The sequence below is a fragment of the Cygnus olor genome, chromosome 3 (genome assembly GCF_009769625.2).
Source record: "Cygnus olor isolate bCygOlo1 chromosome 3, bCygOlo1.pri.v2, whole genome shotgun sequence".
NCBI lineage: Eukaryota > Metazoa > Chordata > Aves > Anseriformes > Anatidae > Cygnus > Cygnus olor.
Genome location: NC_049171.1, coordinates 10,480,014 through 10,506,492, shown reverse-complemented (window position 1 = coordinate 10,506,492; position 26,479 = coordinate 10,480,014). Strand labels below are relative to the sequence as shown.

Below are 26,479 nucleotides of genomic sequence, written 5' to 3'. Positions count from 1 at the left end.
ACTTCCCTATTTTGTGAAGGGCATTTTTGCTCTACTTCTGTTTTGCTCCATCTCCTGCAACACAAGCTGCAGCACCCAGAAGTAGTTGATGCCGCATAGCGGAATATTTAGGACAGGCCTGCTCTGTTCTCCCTCCATGGATGTACCGTCTCCACATTCCTCCTGGGAAGTGTGTTTTAATAGAAAGTGTTGGTGCTGCCCATCCTGAAGCCCTCCTAGAGGCAAGAAGCCAGGTCATAAGAGTGATCCCCATGGAAGACTTCCAACCTTTTCACCCTTCTGGGGATGGTGGCATCCTGCACAAGCAAGGAGAGCTCCCCAGGCCAGCACTGTAAAGTGCTACAGGGCTCTGAAGAACAGCTTTTGGGCAAACCTCTGCTCCCCACAGGTCGCCACCCCATGTAGGGTGAGCAGGAAATGTCTCACACCTTCCCCATTCTGCACAGAGCATCCTTATATTTAGCACCAAGCTTCACATTTCATATGTAGAATCCAAATTCCTTAACGACCCGGGAAGTCTTACAAACCTCATCTACTTTGTGAAGTTATGATGTAGAGCAACACTCACAGATCAGACGCATTCTTGCCAAAATGCCATTTATTGCAGTATACCTTTACAGGGCATACAGATAACCGAATGTTGCATCTTTTGTTAGAACCCATATCTCATTTGTACCACTTAAATAACACAGAATGTCATGTTTGTTTCACAAACTGTCAGTTTAGACTACCAAAATATACAGTCTTTCCTTTCCCCCTAGCAAGGTTGTGAGGTACAACTGAAGTTTATCACTTTATCTTCCTGTGCTTTACAAGACTCTTTTCATAGATAAACCTATCAAACAACATTTCTACATTCCTATACAAAGCAAAGAATTACAGCTGAAATTAACACCATCCGGTTGTTGCATTAACCTATAAAAATTCATTCAGTAAAAAAAAAAAAAAGACATAATGGACTTTGCAGCTTTACTTAAAAACAGCCAGCTACATGTATGCACAAGCTTTTCTTGTGCATCAAGAAGAGTTTTGAATCAAAAATTGTTTTTTTCTTGGGTTTGTAGAGAAGGCACCAATTTTAGCTGCGTAGCAGCTCAGGAGTGTTTTATACTTCATTTAAATTACACAGGTTTTTAAGTTTTACTGTTAACCTGCAACATTTGTACCAACTGTTGCAATATTCTCCAATATTCTCCAATCATTCCCTCTGGCTCAACAGCACAAGTATTTACATCAATCGTAAACACTCCTCCACCCCCCATGCCTTCTGCGCTGAGTGATGAGGAACTGAACTTGCAAGAAGCTAGCTGAAGGCAGAGCAGAAGTAACGCTTGTGCAGAACACCACACTTCTCTTCTCACTCAGTTTTGATGTACCCTGGAGAACTCCAAACCCTCAATGAGGCTTCGGTGTCTTGTATCTGGCAACACATTGACCACCAACAGCTTCAGGCATCCAGACTTTCCTCGGGAGGTGCTTCTCAGCCCTTGCTAGTCTGTCATCCCTAGAGTCGCTTCTCTCCAAAGTGCAGGAACAGCTTCTGAAGAGAGGCGTTCCGAAATCATGAGAGTCAAGCACATCAACTCTTGTATATATTTAAGGCCATCTGCACTTAGCCTTCCTCAGAGTTGGGTCAGATGCTATGTTTCTCTACTCCTTAGCTGTGAAGTTATGATATGCTGCTTTCTACCTTCCACCCCTGTGTGCCGAGGTCGTAGCATTGACCACGTTCTGAGACAACCACCGTGAACAGGGCACAGAGAGGTAGGTGCTACGATGTGCTATCAGCCACCTGGCGACTCCACAGTAGCATGGGGTCAGAGTATTTACAGCTCGACAGCCAACCCTAGATTCAGCACCTAAGAGGGAATGTCTGAGATGAGAATGCTTAGAAAAATCCACTTCTTGCCTAAGTCTAGAAGGATCAAGAGCACTGGTAGTGGGATAGACCAATGCTACTGGTAATGTGAAGTCTCTACTTAGTTTTGGGGGTTTTGTATTACTACATGCACCAGCTGCTTAGGAGCTGGTTCAGAGTGCGGGATAATGTTATGTGATCTTTTCCAAAATATAAGTTATTTTAAACCACGTGACAGTCATTTGCTCACCCTGCCCCTCACACCTTCACTAGGAGTCATGGTCAGCATGATGTTTCACAGGCATTAAGTGCTCCAAATACGGCAGCTAGAAAGAGATCGAGTATTGCAGTGTACCAAACTTCTGCCCAGCGCAGCCATTTGTTACACTTAAAACACATCTATGAGTTAAATAGGAAGGATCCCTGCTATACAGAATTTGAGCACTGTTAATCGTTTATTCTTGCCATCCTTTTCCCTAAATATCAAGAGGTTTGTACATACAGTGCTTCCTTATCTTCTCCCCACCGCCTGCCCCAGCAGTCTTTAGATAAACCAAAGCGAGTTTAGGAACTTGCAGTCCCACTTCTGTTAAAAAAAAAAAAAGTTGTGCAAGAAAGCAGGGAATGTTCAGTGAATCCAGATCTACTTTGTAGTTACAAAAATTTCCAATGGCAAGGTGGTAAGGGCAAATAACCCAATGATCATATGGCTTAAATTTAATGCAAAGCGCACTAGGAGGTCCATGTGCAGGGAGAGAAGAGTCCAAGAAAGGTGGAATAAGAAGTGTCCTGAAGATCAGAGTTTATGCATAGAATTCTTCTTGTTTGTGTGGTTTTTGGTATCCTCCGTTAGACTGTTTTGGTTCGTCCAGTGAATAGCTTCCTTCGTCTTTTTTCTTCATTCTGTACAGCATAAATGCAACTAGAAACACTGCGAACACCAAGCCTACTAGTCCTCCAGCAATAACACCTGAAAGGGGGAGAAAACACAAATTACTCTCAGCGCCATGCCAGATAATGTCAGTCTGATCGTATGCTTCCAGGTTGTTCCTTAAAGCATGATCCCTCAATTCATGGTTTCCAGAAATGACTTTGTCCTTTTGCCCCCCCAAAACCAGTCATCCTTCCATTACCAAGAGCCTACTCATCCGCACGTAAATCTACAGAAATAGATCTCCCACTGGGCCGTGCTGCAACGCCCAATGAATGGAGCAAGGCAGTGTTGTTCAACTCTTGACCCAGGGAGCATTAGAGCAGTTTTACACTAATTTTTGAGTGAAGGAATAGATTTTAACCTAAAATTTCGGATAACTAGCGGTGTCTTCTTTGCTATTATCAGAATAAAATTTGCCCCATTAAGGTTTCAGCAACACAAAACCATAGATCACCCCCTTCATTTCAGAAAGCTCTAATGTAAAAGTTTCACTTTCATGCTCCAAGATGTACTTGCAGAACTGCAGCTTCTGCTGCCTGGGAGACTCCTACAGGACTCTACTTTTACCAACTAGAAATCCAGAATACCAGGTACCTCCAAGAACTTCTTTCCTGTCCATAATTCCCGAGGCTCCTGCTGCTTTGGCATTCCTCCCAGAGTCAGCCGGCACTTCAGAGTTCTGGGTGGGGACCAAATCCTCATCTTTAATCAAGATGAAGTCTCCCTGTTGGGACACACAGGGCAGGTTATTCATGTTTCTCATCATGACTGTTACTGGAGACTTTCCACAGCTTTGTTTTTTCTCATCTAAAGCCCTCCACCAATATAACATATTAAACTGATCATTGGTTTTAACAAATTACCACCCCTTCTGCAAACCAAAGTTACTACAAAGTTACTAGAGCCATCTCCCTGGAAAGTGTGTCAAAGCTACTAGTCCTCACCGGGTCTCCGGAGCCATCTTCAGAAACCTCCTCATGTGTAGGAGCTACATCCTCTGGAGCTGTTGTGGGGGCAGCAGTGATGCCTCCCTCATGATGGATGGTGGAGTCAGTCTGAAGTATGTTTATAGTGTCTGGCGTGTCAGAGCCAGGGGCTTTAGGTTCAAGCTCATGGACCGTGTCTGAGGCTTCTGAAGGAATTACATGAAGCACCGAAGGAAAGTGAGTAGTGGGGCTTCTCGCTGTTGTAACGACATCGTTTGTTGGTTTCTCATCAGGTGAGCCCAGGATGGGTACTTCATCCTTCACAGCTACAACTGGCTCCACTGTCACCACATTACTAGTTGCAGGGGGAGCTGTAACTTCCTTTTCAGTTCGGCTCTCAGTTCTGGGAAACAGCTGTTCATTGAAATCCACTGGTGTTGCTGGTAACGAGGAGTTAGTTGGCTCTGCTGGGATTCTCCAGGTGAGAGACGGGTCAGTCAGGGGACCTGCAAAACAAAAAACATTAACCTTGGCCAGCTCAGAGACCTATTAACAGTTACCTTCTGGACACTAGTCTAAGGGAGGAAGCCTAACCTGCACAGCCAATTTTCATACTAATGGCAGTTCACTTTGTAATTCTTTATCTTTTTCAGCGCAGCAAGGAAAGGACAGACCAATGTGTTGTTTAACACTTTGCTAGTTGCTTTATCCCATGGCACAAGTGCTAGTCTGTTTGCAGACAGGCTTACAAGGAGGATGTCTGCTATCCAGTACACTGGCTGCTCAGGGTGGTTTTCTGACTCTTATGCCCTAAGTATCTTTTATGCAATTCAGAGTAGTCACCCATATACACAACACTTTTAGTCACTGACACATTTGGTGGTATTATTCATGCAGAATTTCATCTTAAAAAAATCAAGCCTGTGGTTGGAAGGAAGCAGAAGCATGGTTTAGTTTCCAACAGCTTTGCTCTTTGCGCAGTAGGATCTCAACTTCAGTTCAACACTGAACACCAAAGATGTCTCTCATGCATTTAGTAATCGTTCTGACAGACTTTTTTCCCCACCCTAAAAACCCTTTATTATGTTTTAAAAAAAATTTACGGCCCATGGGAACTTGCACATCTGATGACAGATAAAATTTGTGCTGGATGTATGCCGGCAGGTAGGGGTTTACACACCCTCAAATGGTATCTCCTTCTAGCTCGTGAGAGAGGCCAAACAGCCTTCTTACTGCCTGTGTGCCCCACAAGTAAAGAATCACTGTGGTTTCATAACATTTTTATGCGGTATCTCATATTAGCAATGACATACCTGCTTCTGCTCCCTTTCAAGTCTCCTACAACTCATTTTCTGCTAATTGTTAATATCTAAAGCAATACAAGATGAATAGATTAGGCTCTTGCTCTGTTCTCAACTCTGATATTCTGGGGCAAAGGGGTGTGATTATTTTTCCCCCCTCCTTTTAGCCAGGATGCTCATCACGATCTCAGCTGGCACATTCTGGAAGGATCAAGCACCGACAGTACAAGTGCTAATAACTCACCTGCACCTGAACCTGAGAAACCATCATCGTCATCACCAGATGAATCGAGATCTTCAGGAGGAAGGTTCAGATTTGTAGTTTGCTTTAAAGAGGAAGGGAAAAGGTGTGTTATTGATGAGATAACTTAAACTAATCATGCTGCTTGTGCAGTCTCCTCTAAGGGCTCATGAAGGTTACACAAACTTTCTCTGCCCAGACAGCATTGTCACAGAATCCTTCTTCACTCTGTCCCCCCTTCCCAAAAGAGAAGTTCTGATTAATGTCAGAAAGGTCAGCCTTGCTGTCTCCCTTCTCTGTGCTGCTTCCAGTCTGTACTTGCTTTGGGAAAGAAGAAAGCAAGGAGTCCATTCAGAGAGCTGCATCTCGGTAGCAGCTGATGCTCAGTCCACCCACAACATAACCATGATGCTGCAAGTTTTGACTGCTCACTTCTTTGCTATCTACCAGCCTGTTCATCTGTGAATTACCACATTGCTTCTAAGGGCGGGGAAAGGAAGAAGGAACAGAAAACTTCGGCTGCTCTGCCTTTTTCAGTCCCATCTGTGTTCAGATATCCGAAACCACAGCATCTAACGAAGTAGAATGAGATTCCCTTTTAATAAATGTCAACACTCATATCATCTGCTGAGACAGAAGCCAGCCTTCCATGTAGGAGAATACAGCCCTCAGCTTCCTACATTTAAGCTTCAAGGAGTACAATAACCAGCAGCCCCATTTCAGTGCTGAAACAAGAGGCCAAATCCCTGTTCCACTGCACCTGTTCATCATAACACACAATGTTCAAAGCTGTTCAGGATATCCAAAGAAGACAACACTAAATAAAGCAGTGATTACTTGCTGGCTCCACTTACTGTTCACATCAGTGGACATATTTGACTCTCAGCTCGTGTATAGCTGTGGGTTTATTTCTGCAGGACTGCCATTACCCAATGAGTGATTGCTTCCTATAAATTTCATCTTTCCCTGTCCAACTACATTTGCCGTTTTCCAGAATTTTGACTTCTATCCCATCCTCAAATTGCCCTCACTACCCCTTTCCAGCACTGCCCAATCTGCAAGTTTAGCAGATACTGCATTGCATCACAGAAGTGGGGTCTGTTTCTGATCATGGTTTTATCAGGACCGAAATCTCATTTTATTATGTAAAAAGAGGAACATGCATTCTTGCCAGATTTGCACCAAGCTCAGTGTAGTTCTCTAGCTTGCCTTAACGTAGCGTCATTTAAAAAGGAATATAATCATATAATCACAGAACACTTTGGGTTGGAAAGGACCATCTAAAGATCATCTGGTTCCAACCCCCCTGCCCTAGGCAGGGACACCTCCCACCAGACCAGGTTGCCCAAAGCCCCATCCAGTCTGGCCTTGAACACCTCCAGGGATGGGGCATCCACAGCTTCTCTGGGCAACCTGTGCCAGTGCCTCGCTGCCCTCAGAATAAAACATTTCTTACAAATATCTAATCTAAATCTACCCTCTTTTAGTTTATAGCCATTACTTCTTGTCCAGTCACTCCACCCCCTGACAAGGAGTCCTTCCCCAGCTTTCCTGTAGCCCCCTTTAGGCACTGGAAGGTCGCTGTAAGGTCTCCCTGGGGCCTTCTCTTCAGGCTGAACAATCCCAACTCCCTCAGCCTGTCTTCATAAGAGAGGTGCTCCAGCCCTCTGATCATCCTTGTGGCCCTCCTCTGGACTCACTCTAATACTTCCACGTCCTTCTTGTGCTGGGGGCCCCAGAACTAAGCTCAGTGCTCCAGGTGGGGTCTCACAAAGGCAGAGCAGAGGAGGACAATCACCTCCCTCACCCTGCTGGCCATACTGCTTTTGATGCAGCCCAGGATATGGCTGGCTTTGTGGGCTGCAAGCACACATTGTTGGCTCATGTTGAGCTTCTCATCAACCACCACCCCCAGGTCCTTCTCCTCAGGGCTGCTCTCAGTCCATTCTCCACCCAGCCTGTGTTTGTGCTTGGGATTGCCCTGGCCCAGATGCAGGGCCTTGCACTTGGCCCTGTTGAACCTCATGAGGCTCACACAGGCCCACCTCTCAGGCCTGTCCAGATCCCTCTGGATGGCATCCCTTCCCAGCATATCAACCACACCACACATCTTGGTGTCATCAGCAAACGTGCTGAGGGTGCACTCGATCCCACTGTCCACGTCACCAACAAAGATGTCAAACAGCTCCGGTCCCAATACCAACAATACCAACGCCTGAGGAACACCACTCGTTATTGGGTCTACACCTAGAGCAAGATTTTATTTTCATCCTAGGAAGGAGTTAGCTCCATTGCTTTGTCTGACAGGTCATACCACTGCTGGCTTTCTCACTGTCAACTTCATTACCTATATGGCTGTATCTACCCGTTTTTTTGTTGGTTTTTTTTTTTTTTTTAAAGATACCAGATTTGTCCAATTTTCTCTTCCTTCCTTATACTTTATCCATTCTACACGTTTCCATAGAACAGTTAGTTTCCAAAGCGGTTAACCAGCCCATTAGATGTTTAAAAGGCTTGACTTTTCTGAAGACAAAAGTATGCAGTGGATCACCAAACTATTAAACCTTTTTTAGCAGCCTTTTTTGGTTGTCACTTGCCTTCTCTACTGGAGAAAAAATAAAATCTTTAGGCTTCTAAAATATCCCTAGAGTAATTTCTAAGAAGAAATTGTCCTGCATGTTTAGCTGCACGTCATGAGGTGATTTGGATTTTTAGATTTGTCCCTGCTTGTTTGCACTGTGCTCATGCACTCACCCATGGAAACTAGGTCAGGTAAGTACTTCCCGTACGCTTTCTTTCTCGTGTCCAGGGCCAGAGACTCACCCAAGCAATATCAGAAGCGCAGTGAGATCTGAGCACGAACTGTTGGTGCCCAAAGAACATGGAAAGACTTTGGCTTCCCAAATTCTGCTCCCTTGAGCTTCCTTTCCAGTAAGTTCACAAGTGAAGCCAGACTTCAGACACTGCCCCACTGCGGTGGTCGGGGAGCCTGGGGGGCACTTTTCTCCCTCTTTTCTTCCATCAGCAGCACCAAGCACAGCCCTTTGTTCTCTCACTCAGTTTTTCCTCCCCACGGAAAGATGTTGCCTTGAAGCTGTTAGCAACCTCTCCAGGTTTTAACTGAAGAACAAGACTTAAACACAGTTTAAGACCAGACACCACACTCGTTTACCTAGGATCAAGATTAACTTCCCTCCAAATTTGAATTCAGGGGTAGCTCATACAGGATTTCCAAGAACACCTGTGCAGATTTGATGGTCCGCAGACCACAGCAGAAAGGATCACAGACTGTCAGGAAATTAAACAGCAGATGTTGATCTTTACTACCGAACCAGCATCCCTTCCCCTTTTGGTGTTAAGGGGTGAGGGTGCTCAGTCATGCCATGCTTCCTTCCTTTTTATCCCAGTATGTTCAGCAAGCCTAGCCTTCCACTTCCCCTCACACCTGAGTTTTCAGCCTCTTCCCAGACTGCTGCATGTCCTGCTTCTCCATAGCCTTTGCCATGTACCTGTCGGAAGGCTAGTTGGGTTTCTGTATCTTGTCAGGAATAGCTAGGTACCCCTCGGAGAGGAAGGGCAAGCACGGCACAGTGCAAACATCTGCAGGGCTGTGCTGTGCCATTGTGCATTCACCCAGTTTCACTACACTTCCATTAAGGAACACTTGCCTAATTTATGTAAGTGGACAGTTACATAAAGACCGCCCTTCTTGCTCCCTAGACTTCGGCAGGAGGGAAGGGCAGTGAGTAACCTTTCCTTGTGACACCACAAACCGTGAGCACTGCCGAAAGGTCAGGCTGCTATAACGATCAGCTGCTGAAGGATTTCAGACACGGCAAGGTTAACATAAGACACTGACTCAGGACAGCATCGGAAGAGATTGAACTAATTTGGGTTTAGATAAAGAAACCTCATGGTCAAGGCTTTTCCATGACCTTTTGCTGCAGATGAGTTTCACCAATGGGAAAGATTTTGGTAAGTCAGGAGGATTAGGGGTGCAGAACACAGATTCAATCTCCAGGTTGGGCCATCATGTGTAAGAGCTGGAAATAAATTCCAGCTTCAAGCGAGATTGCCCTACTGACAATTTTGTATCACTTTAGCTACTGTCAACGTGCTTTCAGAAATCACTTCCATCATCATCCAGTTTAATTTCCAGGCCCTTGGGACTATTTACGGACCATTCACATTATAATTGATTCCAGAGAAATTGGATGAACACAGCTAAGTTCAGGCTGTGGATCCTTTAAGGACAGATCTCTGATAGCATCCCATATATTCTAGTCAAAAAGCTGACAGTTTTGATATTGCACTTACAATGTGCTGCTTTTTTATGATTTACATAACGCCTTTTTTTTTTTTAAGCACCCTACACAACTGATCAGAAATACTTGCCTAGCCCAGGGAAATCCTTTGCAGTTTGGTGATGCCAAACTTGGCTGCATCATGCAAAGCATAAACATTTTCACAGCATTTTCGATGGCACTGTCCAATTCCCGGTAAGCAGTGGGGACCTCCTTCCCCCAGTAACAAAGCAGCCTGTTTGGGGGAAACCCTCCGGAAACTGTTCTGCTCTTGCTGAGCCCTGCATTGTTACAGAACAATGGTTATTCAGTTCTGCTGGGACAACCAGAAAGCTGCTCAGTGGCATCTTCCATTTAATCAAGAACGGACCAGACTTTCACAACTCATTAGCAGTATTATTGGCTCCAGAAGTCTGACACAGACTTTTTTTTTTAAAATGCATCATTTCTAACCATTCTTCAGCGTTTGTCTTGATCCCAGCCTTGACACACGACTCTTTTTGTGCTGCTGTGGAGTTCCCCCCCTGCTCGAGCCCAGATCTCAAGTACTGCTTCACGCTGAAGGGGAGATTTATAGTTTATTGATCCCACCCCGCCCAAACTGGGAACCGCATTTCTTTAATTTGAAGTCATGGTGTATGTAAAAGGAAGCAGCTTATTTCAAACTGCTCTTTGAGGTTAAGCAAAAACATGGGCTTTGCCACAAGCTCCTACAAGCCCTAAACTAGATTAAGGATGATTTGTATCCCACTCTTACTAATCCTAGTTAGGGATGAGCCTATTACAGCAGTGTCAGAAACACTTGAAATCCTCCTTTATCTGAATAATGCTGTTAAATTTGCACGTTTGTTTCTCCAAGTGGTAAATCCTCCTTACTCAGCTGAATGAGCTCTCCCACCCAAATCACCTCCCTGAGCATTCTGCAGGATTCTTCCAAGTTTAGGGGAAGCAAAACCAATGACTTGCAACGTTGTTTAAAGAGACTTACATGAATAAGATAAGCATTTGCTTTCTAGTTTGCCTACCACATATTACACTGAAGCATGAACAACTTGCACAAGGATTTGGAACAGCCCTGAAATGAAGCCAAATGGAAAGGTTTATTTTTTTCTATAGACTGAAGAGCAGAGCTAGTCCAACAGAACTGCTATCTGAGGCAGAGCAGCGTAAAGAGCTCCTAACCTCAAAATATTTATATTGGTGTGTGGGAAGACAAAACCTCCTGCTGAAAGAAATCTTAGCTTTGTTAAACCTTGATATTCTCAAGTTAATAAACCCACACACGATTAGCTCCAGTCCCAGCTGTCCATGGTCTTCAGACAGCTTAAGAAAAGCAATCTTTTCTTAGGAAAAAAGAACAGCAGAGCCACCAGCCTCCTCACCTATCCCCCCTCCTCCTGCAGGCTACAGGCTGCTAGCACTGTCAGCCACGCACACCTTCAATTTTAACAGGCATACTTAAATCCTGGAGTAGCTGAAAGAACCGATGCTTTTATGTGACAAGTCAGCAGTGATGTTTGCATGCAGGTCTGACCCACCAGAAGCCAGTAGCAGAGGCACCACTGCTAACAGCTTGCTTGGTGGCCCTGCAGGTTAATGAAGTAGTTCTCTTTCCAGAAGAGCCAAAGAAGCAGACTTCCAGCGGAGGTCAAAGAGCAGAAAGACAGCTACAAACTGTCCCACGAGCAGCCCACAGATTGCACAGCAGGATTATTTTTTAATCCCCAGCTAGCCTTCCGATCAAGGCTGTTCAAAGCACTACCACTACCTGCCCTCCCTATTTCAGGTGGTATCGTCGTTCCCCTTTGCTCCAAAGAGCTTCTGCCATGCCCCAGCAGGCTTCAGCATCCCCACCACTTCACATATCAGCTTATATCAACTGGAGTAAGGCTGGCACGTGGCTCCTGGGGGCTCCTTCCGCAGGTCAGGCAGTTGCCAAGTGGAACACAAAGGATGCTCCTTTGCTCTGCGAGGCGAGCACTGCAACAGCAGCAAGAGGCGAGTACACCAGTTAATGCGGCTGCTTCTTTATCAGATCTCCGTTTGTATCTGGAAAACCATTGCCAAGTAAGCTCTTACTGGCCTCCTCTTCTGTTTTTGGCTGGTGCCTCGAGAGGAGGACCATGTCTGAGGGAGAGATCCTTAGATGGATGCGACCACAGCTGCTTTGCTTTGAAGCACAAAGCAGCCGACCATCACAGAGCAGTCACCTCCAGGCAACTGGCTCTGCAGGCAGTGAGACTCCTTCCAACGCTGACTCAAAATAGGATGAGAGCTTTTAGGATCTGTTCCACTATGGCCAGAACTGGTTCTAAGAACTGCCCATTGTCTGCTAGGCTTTGATTTACTTTTTTTTTTTTTTGGTGAAGTTTCATGGCCACAGCTGTAAAAGCGTACTGTGACCCTCTGAGCAAGATGCAGTGGCAAAGAAGAGCACCCAGAGCCTGCCCTTTTGTAGGCGATAGAATTACAGCTTGGGACTGAGGGCACTGTCTACATAGCTACTCCATGTGCACCACAGCTACAGTCCCAATAGTTATCGGGTGAGACTCTGAAATTACCACGCCGCTGTCCTCAGTATTACACTTTCACCTTACTGTGACAAGGCAACTTTTTTAATTAAGTAGGGCTGAAACACAGCAATCGCCATGCCAAGAGTCAAAAGGAACCGGCCTGTCACCTTCAGCTGGGCTTTCACATCTTGCACTTCAGGCTGTTCGCCCCACCGCCTCCCCCTGAGCATGTCGCTTCATGCTCCCTGGACATAGCTCTTCATGCAGTCTCACGGTGAACCAGATCAGGGAACTGGTCTGGTTAAAAGAAAAAAAAAAAAAAAGAAAAAAGCCAACACCGTCATGCAAAGAATTTTCCAGCAGGACCAGTTCTCCAGTCCTGCTCGGTGCATGAATGCCCAAGTGTTTGTATTGGCACAGGGGCGCAGCGCGGCAGCCAGGGCTGCTGAAGCAACTCCTCCAGAATCACAGCCTGGGTTCCTGGGATGCCGACACACATTCACCTCCCCTGCGGCAGGGGGGGCAGTAAAATACCCTGCCACAGACGTGCATTATGGAAATGTGCACCGCCACCCTCAAACTGCAGGCTAGATGCAAAGCAGACGCTGACTCAAAGGGCCACGTAGGTCTACACACAAAGCAAGGAGAGAGGCTGCAGGGAGACTTCTCTCCTGGCGAGTCTGTTTGTTCATGACGGATAAAGTTGGTCCCTAAGTCTGACAAGAGTGCTTTTAAGTCCTCCCTGACCTCCTAAACGCAGCTCCTTAGTCACAGCAGCCAAGGTTAGATGGATGCCACAGTCAGAGTAGTAGTAGCACTGCTTTTGTCTCAGGCCACCTGAGCTTCATGAGACGTCCAGGGCAACTTCAGTTCTGCACTGGACAGGGAGGGCATTGCACGTCCTTCAGCAGACAGCCCTGAGCCCATTGCTCAGCCCTGAGCAATGCTGGGGCAGCCAGAGTCCCACGGGGCTACGGACTCCACAGCCAGCAAGTTTGTGGCCACACACCACACACGGCATCAGCAATAACACACTGCATGTTCTCTCTCTTAACCAGCTCCCCTAAAAGTTGCGGGAGTCCTTCAGCAATACGGAGATGCTCAGTTAGATCCTGCGCTCCTGCTTTTCCACCTGGATGGTGGACAGGGGTGGGCTGTCAGGATACAGCCTGAAGAAGTCCCAGTAAGAGCCGGGCACCTTTTGTCTCCCACGTTCAAGGCAGCCTGCGTTGGAAGACGCAGCCTAATGAGGAGTTCTCTTCCCTGCAGCTAATCTCATGGGAAGCAGTCAGTTCAGTTTTATGCTAGAACTGCTTTTCTTTAAAGAGCCTTTGCTGCAGCTCTTTAGCATACTTGATAGTTCAGTCATTCGTTTCTTCAGATAGCAAAGGAAAGCCACAGCCAACGCATAATCTCAAAGAGTTGTGCCAAGTAGGTGCAGCAAAACAAGGCCAGGCAGCCAACAGCACCAGTTCATCCCGGGGAATTGCTTTCAGACTATTTCAGCTGGTTTGAGAGATGAGCACTGAGCTGTGTCAGCTGGGACTGGACAACACTAGCTTGCCTAAAAACCCTTCAATTTAAAGTCACCAGCACTTCTTAGCTTCTAGTGTAGAAAAAAAACAGCTGGGAAGACTGAGTTTTGCAGCACCAGCCAGTTCACCTACTGGTTTGGAAAAGCACAGACCAAGACTAGCTTAGTTCAGGCAAAGCCAGTGGTGGGCTGCCACTGCCAGGAACTCTGATAAAGTACAGGTTACAAGATGGGTGTATCCTGCAGGTCACAGGACATCTTTATGAACTACAAACCCATCCAGTAAAGGACTTCAGCAGCCCCAAACTCACCACCTATGCACACCAGTAACCACAATGCAGACAGACATCACCCTCCTGATGCAAAAATCAAAAGTGACAGGAGCTAAGTAAGGTTCCTGATGTGCCTTCACCCCCCTGCAGCAGCACAGCCACGTGCCCTCTGGCTACCACGTACTCCAGCTCGGCCAGTTCACCAGCACGGTGACTGCAGCGCACACAGCCCCTGCTACGGGGTTCAGGCAGGGGTTGAGCAACTCCCCTCAGGCCAGTCAGCAGCAGCCACAGCCACTTCAACGGAGGCTGAACTTTGTAGTGTTGCCCTCCAACACATATGTACACACTGACCTTAGGTCTTCAACAGCAGACCCAGCAAAACCAGCCCCTGTCATCAGCTACCTGTTCCCATCCATGTGCTGGCCTCTGTTGCCACAAACAGCTTGGCTTGCAGCTGGGTATGAATTCCTTTCCTCCCCCCATCTCCAGCCACCCACTTGTCCTGTGCTACAGGGTCAGCAGTGAGGACTGTCACCAGAACAAAAATCCCAATAAAGCAGATCAATTAGCATTGCAGATCTTCCCTCAGACCCAGCCTCGGACCACATCTTGGCTGCATCAGGCAAAGTATTGTCAGCAGGTCAGGAGAGGTGATCCTGCCCCTCTACTCTGCACTGGTGAGGCCACACCTGGAGTAGCGTGTCCAGTTCTGGGCTCCCCGGTACAAGGCAGACATGGGCATACTGGAGAGAGTCCAGTGTAGGGCCACAAAGACAATCAAGGGACTGGAGCGTGTCTCCTGTGAGGAAAGGCTGAGAGAGCTTTTCAGGCTGGAGGAGAGAAGGCTGGGGGGATCTTATCAGTGTCCATCAGTCCCTGAAGGGGGGTGCAAGGAGACTGGAGCCAGGTTCTGTTTGGTGGTGCCCTGTGCCAGGACAAGGGGCGACGGGCGCAAACTGAAACACAGGAGGTTCCCTCTGAGCAGGAGGAAGCACTTTCTTTATATGAGGGTGACCAAGCACTGGCACAGGTTGCCCAGGGGCTGTGGAGTCTCCTCCCTGGAGATCTTCAAAAGCTGCCTGGATGTGGTCCTGGGCACCCTGCTCCGGGTGTCTGCTGGAGCAGGGGTTGAACCAGGCGAGCTCTAGAGGTGCCTTCCAACCTCAGCCATTCTCTGATTCACCAGCCCCATGGTTGTAAAGCAGCAAGTGTCTCCAATCGTCCCGTTTGAGGCTGTCTTCTTCCAGTAGGCCTGTGAGCTCAAACTGGTCAGTGTGCAGCTGGAGGCCACGCACCAGGATGCCGACCTGCGTGCTCCTGCTGCTCTGGCCATCACTGCAGAACGGAGTGGGAGCCTGCAGCACACCAACGCCAGGACACAGGAGATACCTTGGTCCCACGGGAACACAACTTGATCTTTTCATCTTCAGCCAGTCAGGAAGCTCCAGCTCAGAAATTGGAGACATGTCTATAGGAAAGTGTGGTGTGCTCCACAGCATCTCATGTCTCCAAGTTAGGCTGGTGGCATGCTGAGTCACTGATGCTACTCAGCAGCACCTGGAAAACACACACGTGCCTCTGGTCCCAGGAAAGCTCGCTTCCTGGGGGCAGATGCCACACAACTGGTGGAACCCATTTCATATTAGCCCCATATCAGCCTTCGTGTGATCAGCATGAGCAAGGCTAGAGCTACGTGAGTGCTCTGACCCGAGCAGACGTGTTCCCAGAAGTGACCCCACCACCACGCTACGCAGTATTCTGGGAGGGAAGAAGATGCTCTGCTTCACCTCAGGAAGGGAAGCCAAGATGCAGCCTGCAATACCTTCGGCCTCCAGGAATTGTTATCAGGCAAGAGTGAATGCAACAACCTTCAGTATCTAGGCACAGGGCTAGGAGAAGACCCAGGTTCTTATCTTAATTCTGGGAGTTTCCCTCTCCTCCTTGAACTCTAGCAATTACCTAGTGCGAGATATGCCAAGGAGCCAGGAGACAAAGCCGTAAGATCTTCCTGAAGGATCACAGAAGCTTTTTCACTGTATTAGTGACACATATTCAGGCTCTAATTTGAGCAAAGCACTTGTAGCACTAAGCTTGTTTAGTGAAATCCAAATTTCAGACAAAAATCCTGGTATATCAAATTAAGGGTTTACTAGCGGTTCTTCTGGTTCCTAGCAGCTAGCAAGGTGTTTTAACCTTAACAGATAGATGAGCTTGCAACCCTACAGGTATCAGAGAATCAGAGAATGACCGAGATCGGAAGGGACCTCTGGGAGTCACCTGGCTCAACCCCCTGTGCTCGAGCAGGGACACTGACAACAGGTCGCCAAAGGTACCAAAGGTCTTCGCTAAAGAAGGTTAGCTGATAAACTTAATAAGGCTACTTAGCTCTACAAATAGTTAGCTTTGCAACAAAAAAATGCTGATAGGATATTCCGATTAAAGTTACAGTGGAGCCACTCAGACTTAAGATTTTTACACATAGATATATCCTATAGAAATTGAATATATCCTATAGCAACTGTCTATGCACAAGACAACAAGAACTACTACCCACTGACACTTCAGGGGCAGATTTACTTGCCAGCTGTAAGGCCAGCTGCTGCCAGACTCTGCTTCAGCTTTCCAGTTGATCTGCCTGTAGTTGACCCTACGGGACATGCACCAAGTCTTTCTTATTGTGACAACCAGCCTGAGACTCAACAATCCAGGGCCTTCTTGACTGCTTTTATAAGTTCTGCATTTGCTCCAGAAGAAGAAATGATGAAGCCTCCAAAGCTTGTTAAACAACTTTTTTCCAATTTGCATTCTCCATACCCATATGCCAGACATCTACCTTTAAGTGATGTATTTCAACAAAGATCTTGTTCCCAGCTTCTCAGTTCCAGCACCATCCCTCCCCAGGCACACCCCACTGAGGGGCCGACTGATCAGGGAGCTGGAAGTACCCAAAAAAAGCACCCAAAAAGAGCCGGTGGCTTGCCCAGACAGCAGCCCCGTGTCCATCTCATGTGTGAGCACCAGATGGCAGGACCGGTCACACCCCACAGCCTGATCCCTTCCTGCTGTTATCTGCCAGCCTGCTACAGGAGGCAGTGACTATTTGCAAGGGAGCTGCAGAAGATAATGAGGCTCGAGCAACAAAATGAGCCAACAGTTGGCATTCAGCAACTCCCTTCGGTTTGGTCATGCTCGCTACAGCCAAGCGCTAGCTCGTTCTGAGGAACTTCGCGCTGCTCAGCAGGACTCACGTCAGTCAGATGTGAGTCTGTTTGGAGGGAACTCGTGAGTCTCCATCCGCGGCCAGTTGCCGGACTCAGGAAAAGCATGCAAGCAGCTTTAGATTTCATTTTTGATCGAATTCAGTGTGATTTCTGCATCTTGGCAGGTCTTACTCTACCACTGTACGGTTAAGTTCACTCTTTGCATTTGTTTCTATGCCCCACTATTTCCAGTTTCAATTAAATCAGCGTGGACGCGAAGAAATTACATCTTCCCCTACATCAGGAGGCATGCCATCAGGTCTGTTTTATCCACAGCACCTCATAGCATTGACTAAGTCTAGATGGTTTATAATGTAGAAGTCAACCCTGCCAAACAGATGCAGTTACACGAGCATGGCTGAGCTGTGCACACAAGGACCCAACATCCCTACCAGATGCAGCAGCCACATCTCAGGTGGGGAACACCCTGCTCCTCCGTGCCAAGAGGCACTTTCAGCTTCACCCCTTCCTTCCACACAGTCCTAGCAGCTCCTGAGCGCCGGTGCCCACGCTGAAGGAAAGCAGCACATAAGCCTTTCAGGGTCTGCTTGCCTCCTTGGAAGAAACAGCAGCAGGACGCGTGGCCTGTGGACACAGGCTGGACCACATCTCACTCAACTATTCCAATACTGCTCAACCTGCATGAATTCCCTACTCCACGGAAATAGGCACTCCCACAACCGCTGGAGCATACAGCGAGTGATCTACCCATAGTAAGTGGTACAGAGCTCAAGCTCTCGGCACGATGGCTCTCGTGTTCTCTGTGCTCAGGTTTACCGAAGCATTGGTAATCCTGCTTGTCAAAGGTCTGACAGCAGTTGCTTGCTACTGCCCCTGTTTACAGTTAAATTATGCAACACCTGAATGAGATTATGGAAGCTGGCTGGTGTGCTTCCAAGCTGAGTCATGAGGGTGTAGAGGTACCATTTCAAAGCTGGAGCATCGAACGAAATCCTCCCATCAGAAACAGTTTTCAAATCCTGCTGCTGCAATTGCGCTCCAATTACCAAGATTTACTCACTTCAGAAATGAGCAGCAGACTTTTTTAAGTAACCACCTAGTGGGTTAAGATTAAACTAATCCGTTCTGATCTAGAGTAGCTCAGTTAAACCGCTCAGTACCACATCTGTAGAAGGGAGCCCTGAGCAAGGCGGATCAAATCATAGAGCTTGCCTTTGATCCAAGTCTCACTATAACAGCTACCAGCTTCAGCTACCTCATGCCATCGTGTCTGGGCCTACAGCTGGTTCTCCTCCCCTCCCCAGGGCCTTGCTTCAGGGCAGTCACCCAGTCACTGGAAGAGGTTTGAGTTTAGGGGGAAACGCTACCACATTTGTGGGGTCTGGACTCCTCCTGCCTCTTATGGGCCGCTAAGACTCACCAAGTCCTGATTTGGACATCTTTGAATTTTACACATCTGTATCGTGAAGAGGAAAGAGAGATCACTAATGCCACCTCTGATGGACTGTCCACCATTAAGACAAATCATTAAAACAGCAACACAAGCCATTAAACTGCAATGCAAGGTAAAGTGCTGTAGTACCAAGTTAGTCCTAACACAACATCCCTTAGGTCAGGCAAGGAGTATCTTCAGAATAGCTAGATGCTACGTAACAGTAGATCAAACTAATTCTAAAGACACTGCTCAAACATCACCAAGTTGAAGACATTTCATACAGGAATAAACTTCTGGGTCTACTCAGTGACCACCAACTCTAGTCAATGCAACAGACCTCTAAAGAAAGCAGAACAAAACGTGCTGAAGGACCAACCTTGTGGGCTAATACCACAAGGACGGGCTGAATCGCTGGCATATACCAGCACCACCACGACCACACTAACTGCTTTGCTGTTTTGTATTATTCACCCTGCAGCCCTCAGTTGATTGATTCCATGGGATTTCTCATGCAGCTGTAGTTGCTCATCCTTCTGATGCATCCAAAAGGTTCAGTATTCACCGAGAGAACCGTGATATCCTATTAAGGGCTTTCACTTTCTTTTACTGTATACAGCAGTTTTCACAATTTCATAATATCCTGGGCCTGTTGCCAGAGACCCACCGGCTACATCCATACTAGTAAATTAAACAACATCAGGGAACATCCTCGGGCACTGGAACACAATCTACACCATCAAATTATTAGAGCGATCCCAGGCAGCCGTGAGCCTTGCCAACTGGTATGCCCCCAAATGATGTATGGGAACACTCCTCGGCAGGCGATCTGGAAGCAGAACGGAGCAGGGGACAGGCATTAAGGGACAGGTAAGAAAATAAGGTTTGCTTTACAACCGGGACTCCAGAATTTAAGTTGGCCACAGGACAGTTTCCAGCCCATTTAACTTACAGGAACAAGTAAATACAGAGTCATTTTTTACCCCCTTTGGCTGCGTGCTGGGGAGCAGGGGGCACGCGGCACATTCAGCACTTTGGGGCTGCGATCACATCTCCCAGCTTCTGTAGCAAGAAGCTCACCACCATTTCTCAGCCGTGACTGCTGAGGAACCTTTTACAAGTTATTTAGAGATGCTTCAGAGTGGGGCCGATGCTGCTGGAGGATTAAGCTCGCAGCGTTCCTGTTCAGGGCCATGAGTCAGTTGATGTAAGTGCCCGATAGCAGAGCACTCCTTTGCCACTGCCCAGACATGCCAGAGTCAGCCTCTTTTGTTAGGCGCTTTGTTCGCTGATGGGAAAGTAGTCACGATCTAGATGATTCCTCCGTTAGGACAGAAAGAGATTTAGAAGTCAAAGCTGTCTAGCTGCAGGCTGTTAGGCAAGTTTCGATGCAAGCCTCGCTACCACTTTTCCACTGCAAGTAGGTGCCACTTACACCCTGGTAGAGCCAGTGAGGTGGACAAATCTCATTTGGCCATCAGATCCGCCAGTGCAAGAGTCTTTATTACAGTTTCATAAGCACAGAGCACAGCAGGAGAGTGAAAAATATCACTTATATTACTGTTTGTATCAGACACGAACTCAAGCAAGCTTTGCAGTTCCTCTGGTTTGGACTCTTACTCTTCTTACCCCCCAACTTCTTGGCCAAAGAAGGTCTGGGCTCTGTCACTAATAAAGATATCTATTAGCTGGTCAATGGGATATCACATCCTGTCTCCTGCAGAGATGCTCCTACCCCTGAAGGACATTTTGGTAGACACAGGCTGCCCTGAGCTCCTGTGCTTGTGCAGAGAGCAGGCGCTCAAGCCTCTCAGATCACCTGTCCTGGGGTCAGGGCGTACAGCCTCCAAACCCTGCTGCGAGCCGGTCAACAAACCTCACAAGAAGGGGAGACCTCTTTGTGTGTATTTCTCCACTCTACTGGTCTCAGAAGCATACAAAAAGGCATCAATAAGGTCCTGTTTTGGGACAGGAGAGAGCCTCTCTTCCTACAACGCTGTAGCTGCCAGCCCTGTGTGCTCCCAGGGAGCATGCAACAGCTCCGTACCGACACAGCCACAGCAGCACCGCCATGACATGGAGCTTCACAAAAGCTCTCATCTGGAAATTGTTATGCTAATCACTGCTTGCTCTCCAGATGGCAGACTGGCTCCACTCTCCGCTGCCCACCTCTGGCTTCAATATTCAGTCTGCTCTTCTAGTAATCCCTAGATGCAAGGGGCTGGACGGGAGCTGCTGACCACGTTTACTGACACCGACATTAGAAACTAATTAGAAGAGTTTTCCTACGTTCAGCACGGGGCAGTCCTGGTCTGCAGTGCTGCCCAGAAAGCATTTGTCGCTCTCTCCTTACAACGGGAACAGAGTTCAGGTTTCCCTCCAATTAAGAGGCAACTAGCTCCTCATCGCGTGGCACAGGCAGACAAAAGAGTAACCCCCTCTGGAGCTATGGCTGTGTACGGACGGGCGATGGAGCCAGGGCAGCTCAAGGAGCCACGAACCAGCTGCACTTTGCAGAAGGCTGGTAGACAGGAGCGTGTGCCTGGGACTGCCTACAGCCAAGCACCAGGACTGCCAGCCTCTGCTTGCGTGGCACACAAGGTACCGCCGTTATTGCTCAGGCGGTGCTGTAAAGTTACAGGGTGGAGGTGGCAAGAGCCACCACGAAAGGCAAGATACCCTGAGTATTTTTGGCAGGCATGTCCCCATCTTATATCACTGCCTTCGATTTAGCCAGGAGTTACTCTGCAACACCAATCCTGAAGAGCTTTCAGGTATCAGAAGGACCCTGAATGCTAGGAAACAAAATGAATGGACATTAAAATGAATAATATTGAAGAAGTAAGGGCTGTGGAGAAGAGAGAGTTCTGCCAGAGAGCAGGGCAGCATGATGTGCAAATGAAGCAGCAAGAGCGCTTCAACTGATCAAAACCCAAAAGAGTTTCGAACTCGAAACCTCGCAGGAACGCCATGACTTGCACCATCTCCGTGACTCAGTTGGAACTGCAGTGACTCAACAGGAAGCTCCATCACCAGCCCCGTCCAAGCCCCACTAGCACACTGGTTCCCATCCAGCTAAGCAGGCCTCACTGGTGAGACTGGTCTCAGCGGTGCGATACAAACATTACAGCCTGGCGTGGCAAGGAGCCCAAGCTAACAGATTCTGTTGGACCTGTGCCGGTTCCACAAGACCTAGAACGTCAGCTGCAGCCAAGCACTGCTTGAGAAACTGCGAGGTTGGGAAACCACCACATTAGCAGATGTTGCTCCACAAGGGCTGCTTGTAGGAGGTCCGAATGTTATCTCACCTTGAGGTGAGGCTTCACAGTGCAGGAACTTCTCCACTAGCATCTCCACAGCTGAAAGTGAGCTATCCCAGGTTTCTAGCCAGGCCAGATAAAGCTCATTTCTGCGGTACGCCAAGAGCCTAGCAGAGCAGTGGTTCAAATGGAGCATGCTACTCAACTCGTAACTTAGGGACATGATAAGAAAATTGATGCTCAGCACCAAGCTCCAAAGGAGACAGCATGTGATCCTGGCCTTTAGAGTGTCTTCTCAGCTCAGAGGATAAAGGAACCTGTAAGAAATACCAGAGCTCCTCGTACCGCTGGTCAGAACAGCTTCCTCTTCGCAAATTCACTGCCTGTATCAAAGCCTAGTGAGCAACAAAGGTGCCTCACTTCTAATCCACAAATAAGCAGCATCTTTCAATACTAAAATACTCTAATCCCCCCTCAAAAGCTCACAGTTCCTTCTCCCTCTAAAAAGATGCATGCATGTATGTTTCTGCTCCCATTTCTCACGTCAGAGCGCTGATACGGAAGCCAGCTATACCCCCTGATTTCTTCCGCAGCCCGTAGCAGAGCGAGGCTGGGCTATTGTTCGGAGGCACTGATCCTGTTGCACCAGAACAGGGGAGAGCTGTTGTTCTAGCTGAAAGCTGATGTTTCCCACTGCTTTGCTAGCTCTCTTGGCACAGGAACAGCGGCGGTCTAGACCATCTGTTTATGGAGAGGGTTAGCAGGAAAGTTTCACAAATAGGAGCAGCGCTTTCAGCTGCATCGCTCCCAGATTAAGAAGCTAATGTGAAGGTGTCTGTGCTCCCTTTACGGTCAGAACGAGATCCAGCCAACCGAGCCCAGACAGAGCCATTCACCTTGAAGCAGACATGCAGGAGCTGGTCAGATAACCACTCTGTTTGGCTGTGTGATTACATTGCTGTGACTATAATAAGAGCTTGGGCACCTAGTGCACACGTAGACATTGAGGTGTCTTAACATCAGCTGAACATTGTCCTGAGGGCCATGTGCCACTTGAAGTATCCTACATTTCAGCAAGTGCATCAGGGTCTTGCTGTCCTGAAGTTCTGTACTAAGAGCTCTGAGTTAATAAAGAGGAGATCTAAGATAAAACTGTATTGCTTAAGTAGTTTCATCACTGACATCACCTCTTCAGGAAAGAATTATGGAATGGCTCAGGTTGGAAGGGACCCCAAACACCATCTAGTTCCAACCCCCGCCATGGGCAGGGATGCCACCCACTAGATCAGGTTGCCCAGCGCCTCATCCAACTTGGCCTTGAACACCTCCAGGGATGGAGAAAGAGGTCATGTCTTCTCTCTCCCAGGAAGCTCCCTCCTCTATCTACTCCTATCAGCTCCCTAGGTGCCAGATGACATGTGCATTTGTGCAGTGTCCCTCTCAGAGGCATTAGTATGGTCCTCAGACACAAGAGCCACATCAAACAAGGTTAGGACAAGGTGCTACTATACAGGCCACCTGGAGACATCTACCCACTAGCAATGCAAAACACATACTTAAAATGGACCAATTTTGCTGCTAAAACAGCAGCCTACATTTCAGGTTAGTGCACTCACTTAATTTTAGAAGGCTTACAGGTTTCTTGCACTTGCTGCAACTTGTCTCGGGTTGTTAGAGAGGATTGTTTGGTTTCCAGAAGCTTCAGAGTGCTGCCATTAAAAGTGTTAGCTCTTCTAGCCACTTAAAACTGCCAGAAACCTGGAACAAAAGGCTAGAAACTCGCAGCGGAGCCCCCTTCCCCAGCACAAACCGTGGCTTTCTGCTCTCATCAGAGCTGACTCACTGTTTTCAGAGAGGGAGCCACCAGCAAGCAAGGCTCACAAGAAGTGCTGTTTGCAGTACTTGATAAATAATGTGACGCTGTTCTGTGGGTACTTCTACAGAAGAAAGTGTTTCCTTCTTATCTACTGCCTACATGTTTAATAAGCAAGCCAGGCTACCTAATTTCTTCTAATTAGCTTGCATTCAGATAGCAATGACATCACCCTTGGAAAAAAAGGTTCTGCCTGCCCTGCTAAGCTTGCGTTAACCACCAGCATGCACCCACATCAGATGAAACAATCGAAACCCCGTTCTCCTCAAGGTGCAGGCTGGATTGTCCGCTGTCCTCCTCCATGCTCACCTGGCTTTGAGGCAGGGTTATATCCCACAAAAGTGTCCCTTTGGGACAATAACCAAGCTAATCCATTAAGATGGATCAGCCTTCTTATTTCAAGAAATTCAATGCCTCCATCAATTCAAAGAGGAATTTTAATCTCATATGAGATGTTTGAGTAGCAAAGTGTTATCTTGAGGAAGGAAAGGAACCCACAACTATTCCTGCTCCTAAGAGTGCTCAGAAAGAAAACAGCTATCATTTGGCCACTTTCTTGTTCCTGCTGCTTAGTTAAGTCCTGCAGCGATAGCCAAGGGTCAAGCGATGTGCCAGAGGCAGTGGGACACCCTCCTATAACCGGACCACCAAGAGCCCAGCACACCCATGCCAGCACCCATAACGCCGTGACCTGCCACATGCAAAGGACTGCGTAAGGTCACTCTGCTTTCTCCGCTCAGCAGTGAGCACAGCCACTTGATGCTAAAGCCTAATCGCTCCAGCTGGGTGGGAAAGGCAGCCTCATCCGTGTCAGTGACATTTCGACATGGGAAGGCGGCCACGTGATCCCCAGGAGGGAACCAGCCTCAGTGCTGAGTCACCACCGAGAGCCCCGAGGACTCCTCTGTTGCTCACCAGGACGTCCCTCAACCTGAAGCATCAGCCAGACCATCTCCCCACGCACAGGAGAACTCCAGACGAGCATTCACTTCATGCCTTTACCATTTCTAATAAGAAACATTTATCACTGGGTAATTTTATCCAAACGTGCTGCAGAGGCTGCAAGTGAACTGCAGTTTTTTCACTTTATTCATTAGCAAGCTCATTCAGAAGTGAGGAGCAGAGCCCCCTCCCCACGAGGCAGGGCTGATTACGCTCACGTGCTTGTTGTTTTTGGCCACCTCACGGACTAGCTACTCACTACCATGTGTGCTAGCCGGCTGGATGTCCACATCTACAGGCAGAGCTCGCAGGCAGGACGGCACGCCAAAGCCGCAGGTATTTTGAGCAGCCTCGGTCCTGCTGTGCACTTTGTTCTGCCACTCCTTATCCAACTACCGCTGTAGATCGTCTCCAGACCAGTTTCAAAACAATTATACCTTTTCTGAACAAAAAAAAAAAAAAGGGAAGCGTGCTTTGATTCCCATGCTCCTGCCCACACGAAGCCTCAGGTTCTGCTTGCTCTTTGCTGCTTGGCAGGGCTGAAGGCTCCCGAGCGATGCATGCAAGCACCTGGGGAGCGAGCACCCTTCACCGCGTAAGGAAAGGGTGGCTGTGTGCCCCCCGGGGGGTGCCAAGCAGGGCTCCGACCGCACACAAACCACCAGGAGAGCTCCTACACAAGGAGCTGAGGCTGCTGTGGCCAGACCCTCGTCGGGCAGCGCTGGGCCAGACACCCTCTCCTCTAGTCGCGGATGACATCTGGCGGCTGCTGCTGCGGCAGGGAGCCGGGGCTTTCCGAGGCTGCAGCCCCACAGGGCCTCCTCCCCCCGAGCTCCCCGGGGCACGGAGCTCCTCCTGGACCGCCGGAGTTGGGAGGAAGAGCACACCGAGCCGGGGAGGGCAGAGGGGAGCAGGGGACGGCCCCAGGAGGCTCCGGATCCCCAGCGGGGCACCACCACCCGCTGCCCGGGACAGAAAGGGGTCCACAAAGGGACCTCCCCAGCCACAAAGGGCCCGATGCGAGGCTCACCCCAGCCCCGAAGGACCGGACGGGGGGGGCCCCGGGTGGCCGCGGCGTGCTCGGAGCCTCGCAGCGGGGCGGAGCCGCCGGCAGGTCGGGAGCAGCAGCAGCAGCGGGGCTGCTTTGAATTAAGGCTCCCGCCAGCACAAAAGGCCATTGAATCCCCTCCCAAACCACCACCCCGACCCGGCCGGACGAGGCAGAGCTCCCCAGCCCCCGCAGCCCCCCGCAGCCCCTCGCCGCCGGGCTCACCGGGAGGGCAGCGTGCAGGCAGAGCGCCAGCAGCCACACGGCCGCCGCGCCGATCATCCTTCCTCCGCGCCGGGCTCGGCACTGCCCTTTCCTCTCGGGCTCCCCTCTCGGAGTACGCTTTAGAAAAATCTGCCGGCTTTCACTCTTGAATTTTCAATGTTTTTCTCTCTTTTTTTTTTTTTTTTTTCTTCTTCTCTTCTCTCACCCTCCCTTCCCCAGCCACTCTCGTGCTCTCTCTGCGGCGGCGAGGAGTTGAACTCTGTCTTTTAATGAACCCACTGCAACAACCTTCACCCTACGGCCACCCCCCGGACGGCTCCGCCTCCCCTCGGTTCCCCTCCCCTCGGCTCCCCGCACCAGCCCTGCCCCGGCCCGGCTCGGCTCGGCCCGGCCCGGCCCGGCCCGGCCCAGCCCTGCCCGCCCCCGCGCTACCTGCGCCGCCAGCCCCCGGCCGCCCTCCGCCGGTCCCCCCCTGCCCGGAGCCGCCGCTCCCCTCGCATCGCCCTTCCCCGATTTCCTCCGCCGCCGTGCTCCGGTCGAGCTTCCTTCCTCCTGGCTAAAAATAAGAAGTTTGAAAGCCCTCCCTTCCCTT

The 26,479-nt window shown here is 48.8% G+C and overlaps 1 protein-coding gene across 1 annotated transcript; it reads right to left on the bottom strand.

Moving 5' to 3' along the window:
• Positions 1 to 580: 580 nt before the first annotated feature.
• SDC1 (syndecan 1) lies at positions 581 to 26,222 on the bottom strand. The gene is made up of 5 exons (XM_040552048.1): positions 25,888 to 26,222; positions 5,264 to 5,345; positions 3,737 to 4,224; positions 3,387 to 3,516; positions 581 to 2,828 (listed from the first exon to the last, which is right to left on the bottom strand). Exons 1-5 carry the CDS (start codon positions 25,942 to 25,944, stop codon positions 2,662 to 2,664), a joined length of 924 nt encoding a protein of 307 aa, XP_040407982.1. The 5' UTR covers positions 25,945 to 26,222; the 3' UTR covers positions 581 to 2,661.
• Positions 26,223 to 26,479: the final 257 nt, after the last annotated feature.

Excerpts from the sequence above, each read along its gene's own strand:
- SDC1 (XM_040552048.1), bottom strand. The coding sequence starts at position 25,944 with ATGATCGGCGCGGCGGCCGTGTGGCTGCTGGCGCTCTGCCTGCACGCT. Across the intron at positions 4,225-5,263 it reads TTTCTCAGGTTCAGGTGCAG|GTCCCCTGACTGACCCGTCT; the intron begins GTGAGTTATTAG and ends TTTGTTTTGCAG. Across the intron at positions 3,517-3,736 it reads AAGATGGCTCCGGAGACCCG|GGAGACTTCATCTTGATTAA; the intron begins GTGAGGACTAGT and ends GTGTCCCAACAG.